This window comes from Colias eurytheme, chromosome 21, assembly GCF_061535395.1.
Source record: "Colias eurytheme isolate Ceu_HAF_F1 chromosome 21, ilColEury1 Martin Lab GWU primary, whole genome shotgun sequence".
Lineage (NCBI taxonomy): Eukaryota > Metazoa > Arthropoda > Insecta > Lepidoptera > Pieridae > Colias > Colias eurytheme.
The window spans coordinates 1414176-1427841 of NC_143000.1; the positions used below are offsets into that span (position 1 = coordinate 1414176).

A 13666-nucleotide genomic window follows, 5' to 3' on the forward strand; every position below is an offset into this window, starting at 1 on the left:
TATGGTATTACTTGATTTGCTTTTACCCATTTCACCATTAATAATTGACCAAACTGTTTTAACTTTATTATCAGAGTCGCGTATTTTTTCTTTGATATACAAACGCTTTGCAGTGAAACAAACTTTTTTAAAAATTTTTGAGTAATTTCTAACATAACTAAGAAAAGATGGGTCTTTATTATATTGCTTCATACCATATAATTCATAAAGAATGTTCCTGCACCTATGTATACTAGCTGTCGCCCATTTACTAAATGGTAAATCCTTGGTAATATTTAAAGATTTAACTTTAAATATTTTTTCAAATTCTTTATGTACTAAATTAAAAAGATTTTTAAACATTTCACAAGGACTATTAGGATAGGATTGATCATTTAGTACGGGCAGGTTTTATTAATATTATTCCTAAATTTATTAATGCCTTTTTTAGTTATAGGCCTAACATTAATCCTTTTAAATGTAGGTATGCAATCCCATTCAAAAACTACTTTCTGGCCACAGTATACATAGGATATGTTTGTTTGAAGCTTCAAGCATTTAATTCGACGTTTTATTGTTACCTACTAAAATATATCTGTAAATTCAAATTATTCTTATTAAAATATAAGTTTGGTTCAAATTTCAGATTTCATTATCCTACAGTACTGAATTGCTCGTAGATAATTCACTCAATATAAAAACACATAAGTAAGTACATTTTCCTATCCATTTAAAATTCCTGCAACTAAAATTGTCTAAGGAAAAACTGTGGGTAAAACCAATTAGGAATACTTAACTCTATTCTTAAATGGTATGCCATAATAATGCTGGGTTGTTTTATAGTGTTTTGCCTGGCTCTAACTTATATATCAGTATACCACCTAGTTCTATCTTTTTTTCGATTCCATTACAAGTTTATGGTTTCACATTTGCCTACAGAGTATATTCCTTATTCATGTACCTTGGAATGTGGCTCTTGCATGATTAAAATCACGCTCGCACCATAAAATTGACGACAGCGAGTTAGAATATTGTATCTCAGTTTTTTTTTAATCTTATCATTAAAATTTAAAACATATTTGACCTTGGTGAAATAATTTTTAATGGACTTGAAATAGGTTACGGAAATAAGTGTAGTGCACAAATTCACATGAGGAAATCTAGAAAATTATAAGCGTCCTATAATCTTAGTTAGGCTTCTATTAAAGATAGTAACAAATAATATGTTTATGGACATGATGAAATGCCCGTATTCTGGGGCCTCTAATTACTGAAATCCCTGCAAAGAATTCTGCAAAGTATATTTTTACTGCACTCTCATAATCTGTGGGTGCAGCTACCGGACGCAGTGTGCGTTTATTTATATATTATACGTATGTATATAGAGACATCTGCATAGCGGTTTTTTATTCTTTGCGAAATGCGGCAAAAATATTTTATTTTATACTTGTATCTTGTTTAATAAATTATGCCTTAGCAGATTTAGTCGTTAATCGAATTAAAAATATCTGAAAATTTAGTGTAAATCTTCAGCTTTATGTTTTAGAATAGGGTATAGGAAAACTAGACTTTATTATGGCTATAACTGTCTATTGAAAACTGAAAACTGATTTTCTACACATATTGCCATATTGCCATTGCAATCGATATACAGCTTCGAATGAGGCAAATGAAAATATTGCCACCGATTTCATATAATGATAAATATATTCTAAATACGCCGTCAAACCAGTTTTGAACAAAAAAACTAACGTTATGACTCAATCGAGATAGGTGTTTTTCTTAGAAAGCAACTGGAATTTTATTTAATCAACTCAGAATCTCATTTATGATTCATGCATATAAAATCGTCGCGCAATAACTTTCACGCGAAAGTGGGGTATTAATTTATATAGGTACATATTTTATATTTAGAGCTACTATTTCGCTTTGTATTAAAAAATGCGAAATTATGGGAAACCTACGTGCAAACACGTCAACAAATCTGCCTTTTTAGAAAATAGTGCACATGAATCATGATTAAACACAATATAAATTCAAAGAAGTAGTAAGAAATAAAAATTTCAACTTTTAAGCGCGTCACACACGGTGAAGATACTATAATATTTTATCTTAAGATACTGTAATATTTTATATTATAGTATCTTAAGGTATCCGGTATTAGCGTTCTGACCATCATTTTTCTTTTTGCCATTGCGTACTAAGACCCCTGTAAAACCGCCATCCTGTTACAAATGACCCACAAAATTTCGGGTCATTTGTAACAGGATATTGGATTAATGATATTAAGTGTGAATAAACTATACATAGTTTCATTTCAGTATGTATAATTTACATATCCATATTTTAATTCTTCACCAGAGACCTTAATTCAAAATTAAAACACTCAATGGGTTCGTTGAAATGCGTTCATATATTTATTGTTATCTACACGGACTATATTTTATGAAGGAAAACTCGTCTAGCATAAATTACCAAGAAATGAATGAAAATACTCATGAGTCCTCGTTCAAATACACATAGTAATAATTCTTATTGTTTTAGACGTTAATTAGTTCATATCAAATGTAAACGTCCTTACAAGTTCGTGTGTACAAAACGCATTGAGGTATGACCGATTATATTAGCAACACTTATTATCAGCTCGCAATTTATAAGTAAAAACATTGTTTTTATTTTGAGACCGTGTGGCGTAACCGCGCGCCGACAGAATTTGTAATGGCGGTCAGAGGACTGGCAACGTCGCTCGGCGCACCGAGCCACGTTGCATGCGTAATTTTATCAGTCTTGAATCTGTTGAATTTATCTTTTTATCAACGTCCCGCTCCGCTGGTGTCTGTTTTCTTGGCTAGGTTAGAATGTTTTCAGTGAACAGCGTAGGGGCGGGATTTGGCAATGTAAGGGTTGGATTGCGTACGTCGTTATTCAGGGTAAATAGAATTTAGGCAGCGAAATTTTGGATTTAGAAATGTAAAATATCTCGTGAGCTGTGTTCTATTATTTAATTTGTAATTTATACCTAGTGTACAAAACTTTTGCCAGCTTTTTATTAAACAGTCTAAATACCTGAGATATATGTATAACTGTGACCTACATTCGGTAATCTAGCTATGATTCAATTTTATCTAATCTCGTATTGATAACGAACGAGAGTTGCGATTTGTTTTTCGTTACACAATAACTGTGCCAGAAAATAAACGTTGCTAGTTTCTAGTTGAATTTTAAGAGAAAACAAGCGACTCATACCATGTCTCTGATACTATTGTTTTTATTTATTTCAATGGCTTAAAATAGTGACTAAAAATCGATACTGGCTGGCTCACACAGAGTATGATTTGCTCCGACAAATGAATAAAACATATTTGCAAATTTAAAATATCTTTCACCCTTTGTTCATTTTTCGAAATAACGCAGTATCGACCCTAAAGTTTCGGGGAGGCGAGGGGCGCAGGGATGGGCGGGGGGTTGGGACCTTGAGCCTGGGAATGTGGGATCAGCTGTTCTGGAATATTCTAGAATATTGCTGATAAGCCGTTGTTCGACGTGATGGATGCGTTAATGTAAGATAAAGTTTTGCGTATATAAAAGTTTATGGCCTACTATTTGGTACGGAAAAGTAGCATAAAATAACGTTTTTGTGTCCAGATATACTGTTTTGCTGTAATAAATGTTAAGATACCTAGAATAAAATTAACAGTTTTGATTTTTAGGTTGGTTTATCGACAACACAACCACTGCGGTTCTGTTGTCGGTGGGTTCGTTAATGTAATTTTATTTTTGCGTGAAAGAAACAACCAGAGATTTTTTTCGAAGTAAGGACGTTTTGAATCGTCACATAAAAGCGTTGAGGTGTAAATAATTGTTATTTCGGTAATATCGTGGCTTATACAATAACAAAACTTCACCTTATTTGTATTGTTTATATTTGTTTGGAGACTTCATATATTTTTAATTTTATAAGATAAAATTAGTTTACGGAGTGTGCTGTGTGTAAGAACGTTATCAGCTGCTGTACATTAGTCGGTCATTTTATGATTTATTAGCCTTTTATATATGTAAAATACGTAGATATATAATTATAGCACACTTAATGTTACATTGTGTTTTCAATCGACTTTCGTCTTTATTAATGCGTACCAAAGTGCCTTTTTAGAGGACAAATTTAATCGATAATTTGGTCCAGTCACCTTTTATGCGGACGGATCATATCAATATTTATTTTGGGCTGAATTTCGTTCTGGTTGACCTGTACTGAATCGGTTCTGTTGCTTAGCAACCAGTGACCTCCGTCTGACCTCTGCGATTGATTTCGGATAAATTGATTTTAAATAATAGATAGGTACATTTATATCGTGTTAGCTTCACTTATTTACACATAATTACAGTTACAATTTATGTCTACGAAAATTAAGAAATTTTTAAATAAGATCGACAAAATCAAACGTTTTTAATTTCTGAATAAAATGTTATGCGATATGAACAGATTTTCATATTTTTCTCTTTCAGGGCTTTAAACAATTTAAATGTATAAAATAGCAGTATATTTCATATTATTGCACATACACTTTCCCGTGTAGTTGATAAAATTAAATATGAAATGATAAAATATTACATTGTTCTTATCATAATATCCTATTGGTGATATCAAGTAATGTAATGTACTGCTACGTGAATGATATCGATCGAGGAATATGGGGCATTATTCATTTCACATCTGTTTTACTTAGTAAAAGTACGAAAAAACTACTACCTTCTTCTTCTACTAGAAAATTAACCTTTTATAACTTACTATTACTTTTTATAATTCGCTTCCGTGCTCCACCTAGGAGCCCTGTGTGCCTGTAGTGGAAATAAAATACATAAGGTAGTTATAGTTATAGGAGCGCTGAAGTTGATGATTTTCCAAATTTTATTGATAAATTCGATCATTTCCATAACCATGTCGGCTTAGTATCGATCGGGACCTTATTATTGGATAGACTTATTAATAAATTGACCTCTTTTTTCGAAATAGAGCGACGAGGGCGTGGCGCTACTGTCCTATTCATGAATCACTTTGACTATTTCTACAATATAGTTTCCACGAAGCAAATATACCATTATTTAAGCATTATACGTCTAAAAGCGGAATTAGTCATAGTCGTATACGCCACGCGATTTATTCGCAAATCTCGACTGTCATGTAAATTAAGATGAATGATGGGCTGTTTAAATGGAAATCTTGGACACATACTATGTTTTATTGTTGAGATATACTATTATATATATTCCCCTTCCCCTTGGATATTCATTCGAAGTGGACGTCTTTTTTGTTTAGATTTAAATTTAAAAATAATTTATATCAAAGTAATTCAGTGTGAAATAATAGGAGTGCATAAAATAAAAGCAGTGTTGCTCAAGTGACGCGTGATCAACTCGCATAAGTAAGTTAATCTAGCAGAGGTCTCGCTTAACTGGACGGAATGGTTATTTGTATGAAATCACCGATCGACGACCATTATACAAGACCTCTCCGCTTGTAATGCATAAACGATAACTGTTCGATACTTCTGCTTTCCTAGTACATTTGTTTCCTACTTGGAGTGTTATTTTAAATGAAGATAAGTTTGGAACTAAATAAATTTGTAATTAAAAACACCACCTACTATTTTATGATATCCTGGTATATGAGTGCATATATTTTTATAAAATAAAAATGCCGCTTAAACGAACTCCTCCAAAAACTAAACAAATGATTAATATTACTTCCGAGAACATTTCATCTGCTGCGACAGATACCGAGACGGAGGGCGCCACTTGTATTATGAAGCAAAGAACCCGTACACGGAAAAGACAGCATGATGACGAATTGTCCTTATTTATGACAGAAATGAAGAAAACTTTTGATGAATTTAAAGAAACTGTTATGTCGGATCTCCATCGGTGCCTGAATGAATTCAAAGAAGAACAAGAAAAAAAGTTTTCTGAACTAAATAGCACTGTGTGTGAAATTAAATGTCAAAATAGTTCTATTATGGAGACTGTCGCTTTCATTTCTAAGCAATATGATGATATGAAAATAAAATTGGATTTATTTGACAAGGAAAAGAAAGAATACCAACACCGTATTAACTTACTAGAAAGTAAAATTGAACATTTGGAAAGAAATCAATTTTTATCAACTATAGAAATTAGAAATATACCTCCACAAAAAAAGGAGAATACGCATGATCTCTTAGGAATTGTATCAAAAGCCACGAAACTAATTGGTGTTCCGCTTAATCCGAATGATATTTCTAACATCTTTCGCATAGGTTCGAAACCAGAATCAAAACCAATAGTGGTTAAGTTCTCAAACGTTTTTATAAAGGAAAAGGTTTTGTCAGGTTTCAAGAAGTATAACAAAGATCAACAGGAAAACAAACTATGCACAGCCGATCTAGATATTGTTGGTAATAGCAATAAAATATATATGTCGGAATATCTCACTCCTAAAACAAAAAGACTATTTTTTCTTGCTAGAGATTTTGCTAACACATCTGGCTATAAATTCTGCTGGACTGCGAGTGGAAAAGTGTTTCTACGCAGGAAAGAAGGTTTACCACCAATTAGAATCGAAAGAGAGGAGGTTTTGGATCAACTTAAAGCCCATCATAAACAGGATTAATATATACATTTTAGACATAACTTCTCTTCATTCTGTAATTTATGTTATATTAGTAATTTTTTTCTATTATTGTTTAATTAACTGCAAAATCTACTTGAGCATGTATAACGCTAATATATATTTAATACACTCATATTACAACACAAAAAACACACCTAAAGACTCACACAAACACGTTAACATATCATCTGTTTTACGTATAATCTCATCATGTATCGTAATATTTATATCGGGTTTTATAGTATGGCATTTATTTTTCAACTCTTTATGTGGTCTAATCATGAACTCTTTCAGACTATCTATTTACAATAGTTGCTTTATTACTGTTCTTTATATTATAAAACTTAAAAATGGCTTCGTTAAATGATATTCAAGTAGATCTTGATATGGTGACGATAGCTGACTCAAGGGTTTGCGATCCTGACCAGTGTATCACTTTTATGGACTGTGTAAATGATAAACTAAAAATAATGACGCATAATATTCGTAGTATATACAAAAACATGGATCAATTGGAGCTCCTATTAGACAGTATGGGGTTAGATTTAGATGTACTGGTCCTTACGGAATGTTGGTTGTCCGAGGAAAAAGATCCTCCGAATCTTAAAGGCTATAATCATCATTTCTCATCCCATAATATTAACCAAAATGACGGTCTTACTTTATATATCAAAAGCGATCTTAAATATCATGTAAGGGAACCGAAATTTGATGAAGCGAATTGTCTAATTCTAACTGTTAATGACTGCGCTATTATTGCTGTCTATAGGCCTCCATCATTTCGTTCCACTGACACATTTTTAAACGGCTTGGAAACTGTTGTGAAGAGTGTGAAACATGTTAAAAATATAGTTTTAATCGGTGATATGAATATAGACATCAAAACAGATTCTAGAGACAAAAATTCGGGTTCCTATCTAACACTAACCTCTCAGCTAGGTTTATTGCCAGCTCATACCATACCTACAAGAGAATTAAATTGTTTGGATCATGTTCTTTTAGGCTCTCATTGTAATGCTCAAGTATTTATTATAAATTCTTTCATAACTGATCATAAACCGATTGTGCTCACAATGGACACCGATGCACGTGCTGTCAAACCTATGATCTCTGAAAATTCTGTAAATAGGACTGATTGGGAAGAGGTTTCTCGTGATCTAGATAAAATCGATTATACTACTGTCTTACAGGCTACGAACGCAAACACTGCTGCAAACATATTAGTTGACACCATTAAGGAAATTATCCAAGCTCACACTAAAAAAATTATTAGATCTAAGCGCAAAAAAATTCTTAAGCCCTGGATAACCCCGGGTATACTAAAATGTATCAAAAACCGCGATAAATTGCACATTAAATCTAAAAAACAGCCTAACAACGAAATTTTAAAGTTAACTTATACTAGATACAGATCATTTTGTAATAAATTGCTGAAAAATGTCAAAAAAACTTATGAGAAGTCTAAATTGCAAACATCCCTTCATAATCCAAAACTTTTGTGGCGGTCCATAAAAGAAATCGCTCAAATGAATATTAATAAAAATTCCCCAACACCTTTAATAAGCGGTAAAGATTCTCCAATAAATACATTAAATAATATTAATAGGTATTTTTCAAACATAGGCCGGAAATTAGCTGAAAAAATTACTGATTGCTCTAGTTCCCAGTCACAACATAAAAACGTAAATTTTCATCCACCCTGTAATTCATTTGTACTGCTACCTACTAGTGAATCCGAAATTTTATCAATAATAAATAATTTAAAAAATGATTCTGCTACTGGCTGGGATGGTATACCTACCCATTTAATCAAAATGAACAAAAATATTTTGGCTAAGCCACTAACTAAAATTTTCAACCTATCCATTGAAACTGGTAGTTTCCCTAACTATTTTAAGAAATCTCTCATAACCCCGGTATTTAAGGGCGGTGACAGGAACAGTGTCGAAAACTATAGACCTATATCAGTTTTACCAGTTTTCAGTAAAATTTTCGAGAAAATTATAAATAAGAGATTAATGAACTTTTTTACTATTAACAAGCTTATAGCTCAAAATCAATTTGGTTTTCAGGCGGATAAATCTACAGAGGGAGCAGTATTGGACTTAACTAATTATATAACCAATAGGCTAGATAAAAGAGAAAAATGTATAGGCATTTTCCTCGACTTAACCAAGGCTTTCGACACTGTTTCTGTTCCCATCCTTTTGTCTAAATTGGAAAGTTTTGGAATACGCGGGGTTGCACTTAATCTTTTTACTGATTATTTAACTGCCAGAACTCAAAGAATTAAAATAAATAATCTTGTGAGCACCGATATGCCTGTATTTTATGGCGTTCCGCAAGGCAGTGTGCTCGGACCTAGTCTATTCTTAGCCTACATCAACGATCTGTGTCTTCTAAATTTAGACTGTTGTAAAATAATTACATTCGCGGATGACACAGTCCTGCTTTTTAATGGTACAAGTTGGAGGCATGTTTTTCACAACGCGCAAAGTGGTTTTCAAATCATACTGGACTGGCTTCGTTGTAATAAGCTCACAATAAACCTTAAAAAAACTAAGTGTATTAACTTCAGTTTAAAAAATGATGTTTTGCCAATCGACCTCTCAATCAAAGCTCATACTTGTAATTATAACAACATAAGTTTGTGTTCTTGTCATACAATTGAGATTGCTAATAATATTAAGTACCTAGGGGTTATTCTAGACTCCCGTCTGACGTGGCAATTGCATATCAATAATTTGTGTTCTCGTACTCGTAAACTGATCTGGACCTTTAAAAAACTACGACAGGTAGCTGAACTTAACCTACTTAAAACTGTTTATCTTTCTCTCTGTCAGAGTATACTTAGGTATTGTATTGTAGCTTGGGGTGGCACTCATAAAACTATTCTTCTACCTTTAGAGAGATGCCAGAGGTCAATACTTAAGGTGTCAGCTTTTAAGCCAGTTCGTTTTCCCACAAAGGATATATATAATTTATTCAATGTATTATCTATAAGACAACTCTATATATTAGACACTGTCCTTAAATTCCATAATCTAATAAACATTAATGTAAGTTTCTCTAACATAAACTTAACTCAGCGTTCAACTAGAGATGTAGTAAAACATCAAACTTTCAATACGACCTTTTTCCGTAGGCAATTTCTATATTTGGGACCACACTTATATAATGTAATAAATAAAGAGTTGAAAATATTTAATTTATCACGATATAAAAGTAAAAAAACTATAACTAAATGGCTGCTCTCAAAGGATTACTACTACACAGAAAATGTAATTATCTCTAAAACCCGCTGTTAACGTGAGAGTCTATATAAGTTATTCAAACGTAAACACATTCTACTCATGCTCTTCTACCATTACATGAACCCACACTCCTCCAATCATGCACACACGTAAGACATGTCACACACACACACACTCACACTCACACACTCATACACTCACAAACACACCCACAGACACAACTTTTACATTATATACTTATATATATATTTTTTTTTTCTCTTCATTCTCTGTTTAAATTACGTCAATATATTTCTCAACTGTAACATGGAAGGACATCGGTACCCGTAATACAGACTATAGTCTAGTACGGGACCATCGTTTTTGTATATTTTGTAATTGTGGTTGTGAAATAAAGATATTTTTATTTATTTATTTTTTTATTATTATGGTATTTTGTATGAGATATATGAACGTATAGACTTAGGTACTACTTGAGTATTAAATTTATGAATTGGCTCTTGAAATGATAGTTTTACTGTACAATGATATAAAAATATGTAAAATGAAAATATGAAGGATCGATTAGTAAAAATTTTCGTTCAATTTTATCCATGTAATTTCATCGTCAAATAAAATACCTACCCACAGCAGCCTTTAGCAGATCTTAAAAATATCTAACTACTGAAAAAAATATGTATGGTACGCAATACGAATAGTTTTCTACACGTGTTCTTTATTTAGGACGAGGTAGTGTTGTGTTATGTGTAGTGATGTTCCAGATTATTAATAAAATACGTTTTTTAGTTTCTATTAAAATGTGAATTCGTAGCATAAAACATCATAAAAATTTAATCGTGTTTTCTAATACATATTTCGCTCATTATCCCATTTCTTAAGACTGAATATCGAATTGAATAATCAATAAAGATGTTTCACAGTGCGCATAATAACTCAAACAAACGAACTCATATAATTAACTGAATGAAGTGCTTTGCGTTTATTTATAAAGGTCAAACATTTGAAGGTCACTGTATCTGAACCGGATCTCTAGGCCTTATACATTTCCTCTGTAATCATCTTCATGCAATGGTATTACTCATTCAAGAACAACGTATTATAATTTGTTATCTTAATGTCCTTTTTTAAAGAAATAACAATAATTAATTGGTACGTCGCTGACAGAACATGCGCCGGCGCATTACCATGACGCATGCTAAAGCGCTGGCTGCTGACGCCTACACTCGTGGCGTTCGGTGCTCGTGGGCGAACTGCTTTTAAATTTTTTATCTATGGTTTTGATCGTATGTTATAGCAGCAGTTCATAATTATGATATGTATTAAAATTAAAAAGGTGTTTTAAAAGTTATGGATGAATGCGTGCTTCATAAAATAGGTAAAGAATTTTCTGTAACATATAAACAAATTAAAATAGCGTAGTAGTAGTCCATATTTTATGATTCAGATTTAGAGCCTTTAAATCGAGTTCTAGTAATATGTCATTATATCAAATGAAAAATAGGTAATATTTAATAACAATTTAAATTAAATAATGAAGATTTACGATAACATCAAATGACGTAAATTTCAGATTTCACTTGTGTAAATAATATTGTGTCTGTGTGTGATAGAACGAGTATAAAATATGTACATATTTCTATATTTACGATACTTTAATATATTTTGGCAGTTATTTATTTTGAAGATGAAATTTCATCAACTAACTTCCGACTAAAAGGTTTCAAGAGACACGTCCATTTTTAAGGTCGCGCTATTTTCGATCACTTTAGAGTTTAGAAAGTAAACAAAATCTTGGCAGACTGAAGTCGTTCGGAAATAAGCTATTAATTATTTATAATATGGCGTCTGATTTCTAGTCGTTCGTTTTTGTGCATATCATTCATGTCATGTAATTTTTTGTCGCCTTTGTATTTTTAAATGTCGTTCCCACACGACGACTGAAGTTCTCATTTTTGCACGCCTCATAAGCGAAGCGTTGAGGTGGGTACTACTGTCACTTCGCGCAAAACATCTGATTTTTATTATTACACAGAAAGACATTATTTCACTGCAGAAAATAATCACAATTTTGTAGATATACAAGATAATTTAATGGAAAGGAAGCGATAGTACAACGATATAATATTAGATAACAGACATTAAAAAATATTATATTAAATACCTAGTTACTTTTATTTCTCAGAGTTAAAAGTTAAAGAATTGACCACTACTTAGTGAAGAAATATCACTATTTTTTTCACATTTCCGAATTATTTCGTGTTTTGATAGTAATGGAAGGAAATTGAAAACAAAATATCACACTGATTACTAAAAACATTTTTTTATTATGAGAACTTCTGGAAATTCTATGCTTATAGGTATTTTCGGGAAGTGGTTTAATTATATTTTTTATCTTTACAGGTAAACAATTTGGACAAAGAAGAGTTAAATAACGACAATACGAGTTTAAAGGCACGTACACGAAATTCCATCTTCACTTACTTTCACTTCCCTAAGTCGTGATTTTATACAAACTTGTTAATTTTTTTATATTTTAATCCTATATTTTTTATACTTATCACAGTTGGTCGCGGTTGTTTACGAAAAAGCAGTGGTTTAGAACACAACACTGCCTGTTAGCATTCTTGTTTGCATTATTGTAAGTCGGTATAATACGTGTTACTCGCTGAACGTCGGCGACACGACTGGCACACGGTTCATTCAACAGGCGGAAATTGAGTGGGCGGGGCGTGCGGGGAGCAACGTCATTGGGCAAGCGGGTGGCGCGCAGCGATGGCCGCCGTCACACTTGGCCAATGAGCTGTACGCGGACTGAACGCGCGTCCGTCCGGCTTCGATGCGACGTTGCCAGCTTTCCAGAAAAAAATACCAGATTCGACCTTCTTAGGACCCCCGGTTTTTTTTTGTTTGGCCGCGTTATCATTCGGGAACGCGGTACGTTATCCATGTGATGGTGCTGCCCAGGTGGATTGGGTGTTGTGTAGTGATTTAGTGTATTATGGTGTGGTCGGCGCCATCGGGGGAGGTCTTGATAGACATCATTTCAAGGTACCTAATCTGGATCTTTGCTTGTGGGCCTATTGACGTGGCCAACATGGACAAACGCTGAATTGCCACACTTTAATCTAACTTCCTGTATGGTGCTCTCGTTTGTTGAGAACTGAGATACACTGTCATCTGAGTAAAACTCATTACAATATATCGGTAAGTCTTGGAGGACATTTGAGCACATTTCATTCGTGTAAAATGTTGCAACGTTGCACCTTAATCGTGTTGGAATGTCGAGGCTAAGTTACAAAGTGCAGCAAAGTGTCACATTCAGTTCTCTGTACCATTTGTTTCGTACTTTACTAAGTATTTCATTATATTTTAGTATTAATTTAGATCGCTTTTATGTCAGGCTTATCCACATTCATCACATGACACACATAACAGTATCAAAATATATTTTTCACTATGACGTTCGTTTATTATGTTGTTACGTCATATGATAATAATCACGATCATTACATAGTATAAAACAAAGTCTATATCTTTGTCCCAATATCCCTATAAAAATTAAATCTTAATTAATTAATTAAATCTTTAAAACGCAACGGATTTTGATGCGGTTGTTTTTATTAGGTAGTGTCTAGTGATATCATTGTAATTTGTAATAGGTTTGATGTCGTTGCCAAGCGAATGTAAAACTTAGTAGGAGTTTTGATTTCTTAATGCCCGGTTTACACTGGCTTAGTACTAACACTAAGTACTTAGTGCTTGGCACCGTCCTCAAACCTATTTGGTA

General features: G+C 32.8%; 1 protein-coding gene across 4 annotated transcripts in view; it reads left to right on the top strand.

The window, feature by feature from the left end:
• Positions 1 to 13666, top strand: part of Smr (nuclear receptor corepressor smrter) — a 132333-nt gene that overhangs the window by 54999 nt on the left and 63668 nt on the right. The window contains exon 1 of one of the 4 annotated variants that reach the window (XM_090114717.1): positions 12629 to 12927. The exons of 1 other annotated variant lie outside the window; for it this stretch is intronic. In XM_090114717.1, the coding sequence (XP_089970843.1) occupies positions 12878 to 12927 (50 nt within the window). In that variant the 5' untranslated portion in view covers positions 12629 to 12877. Of the gene's footprint in view, positions 1 to 12628; positions 12928 to 13666 lie in introns of those variants that run through there. 2 more of the 4 variants (XM_090114715.1, XM_090114716.1) reach the window with 2 other exon arrangements.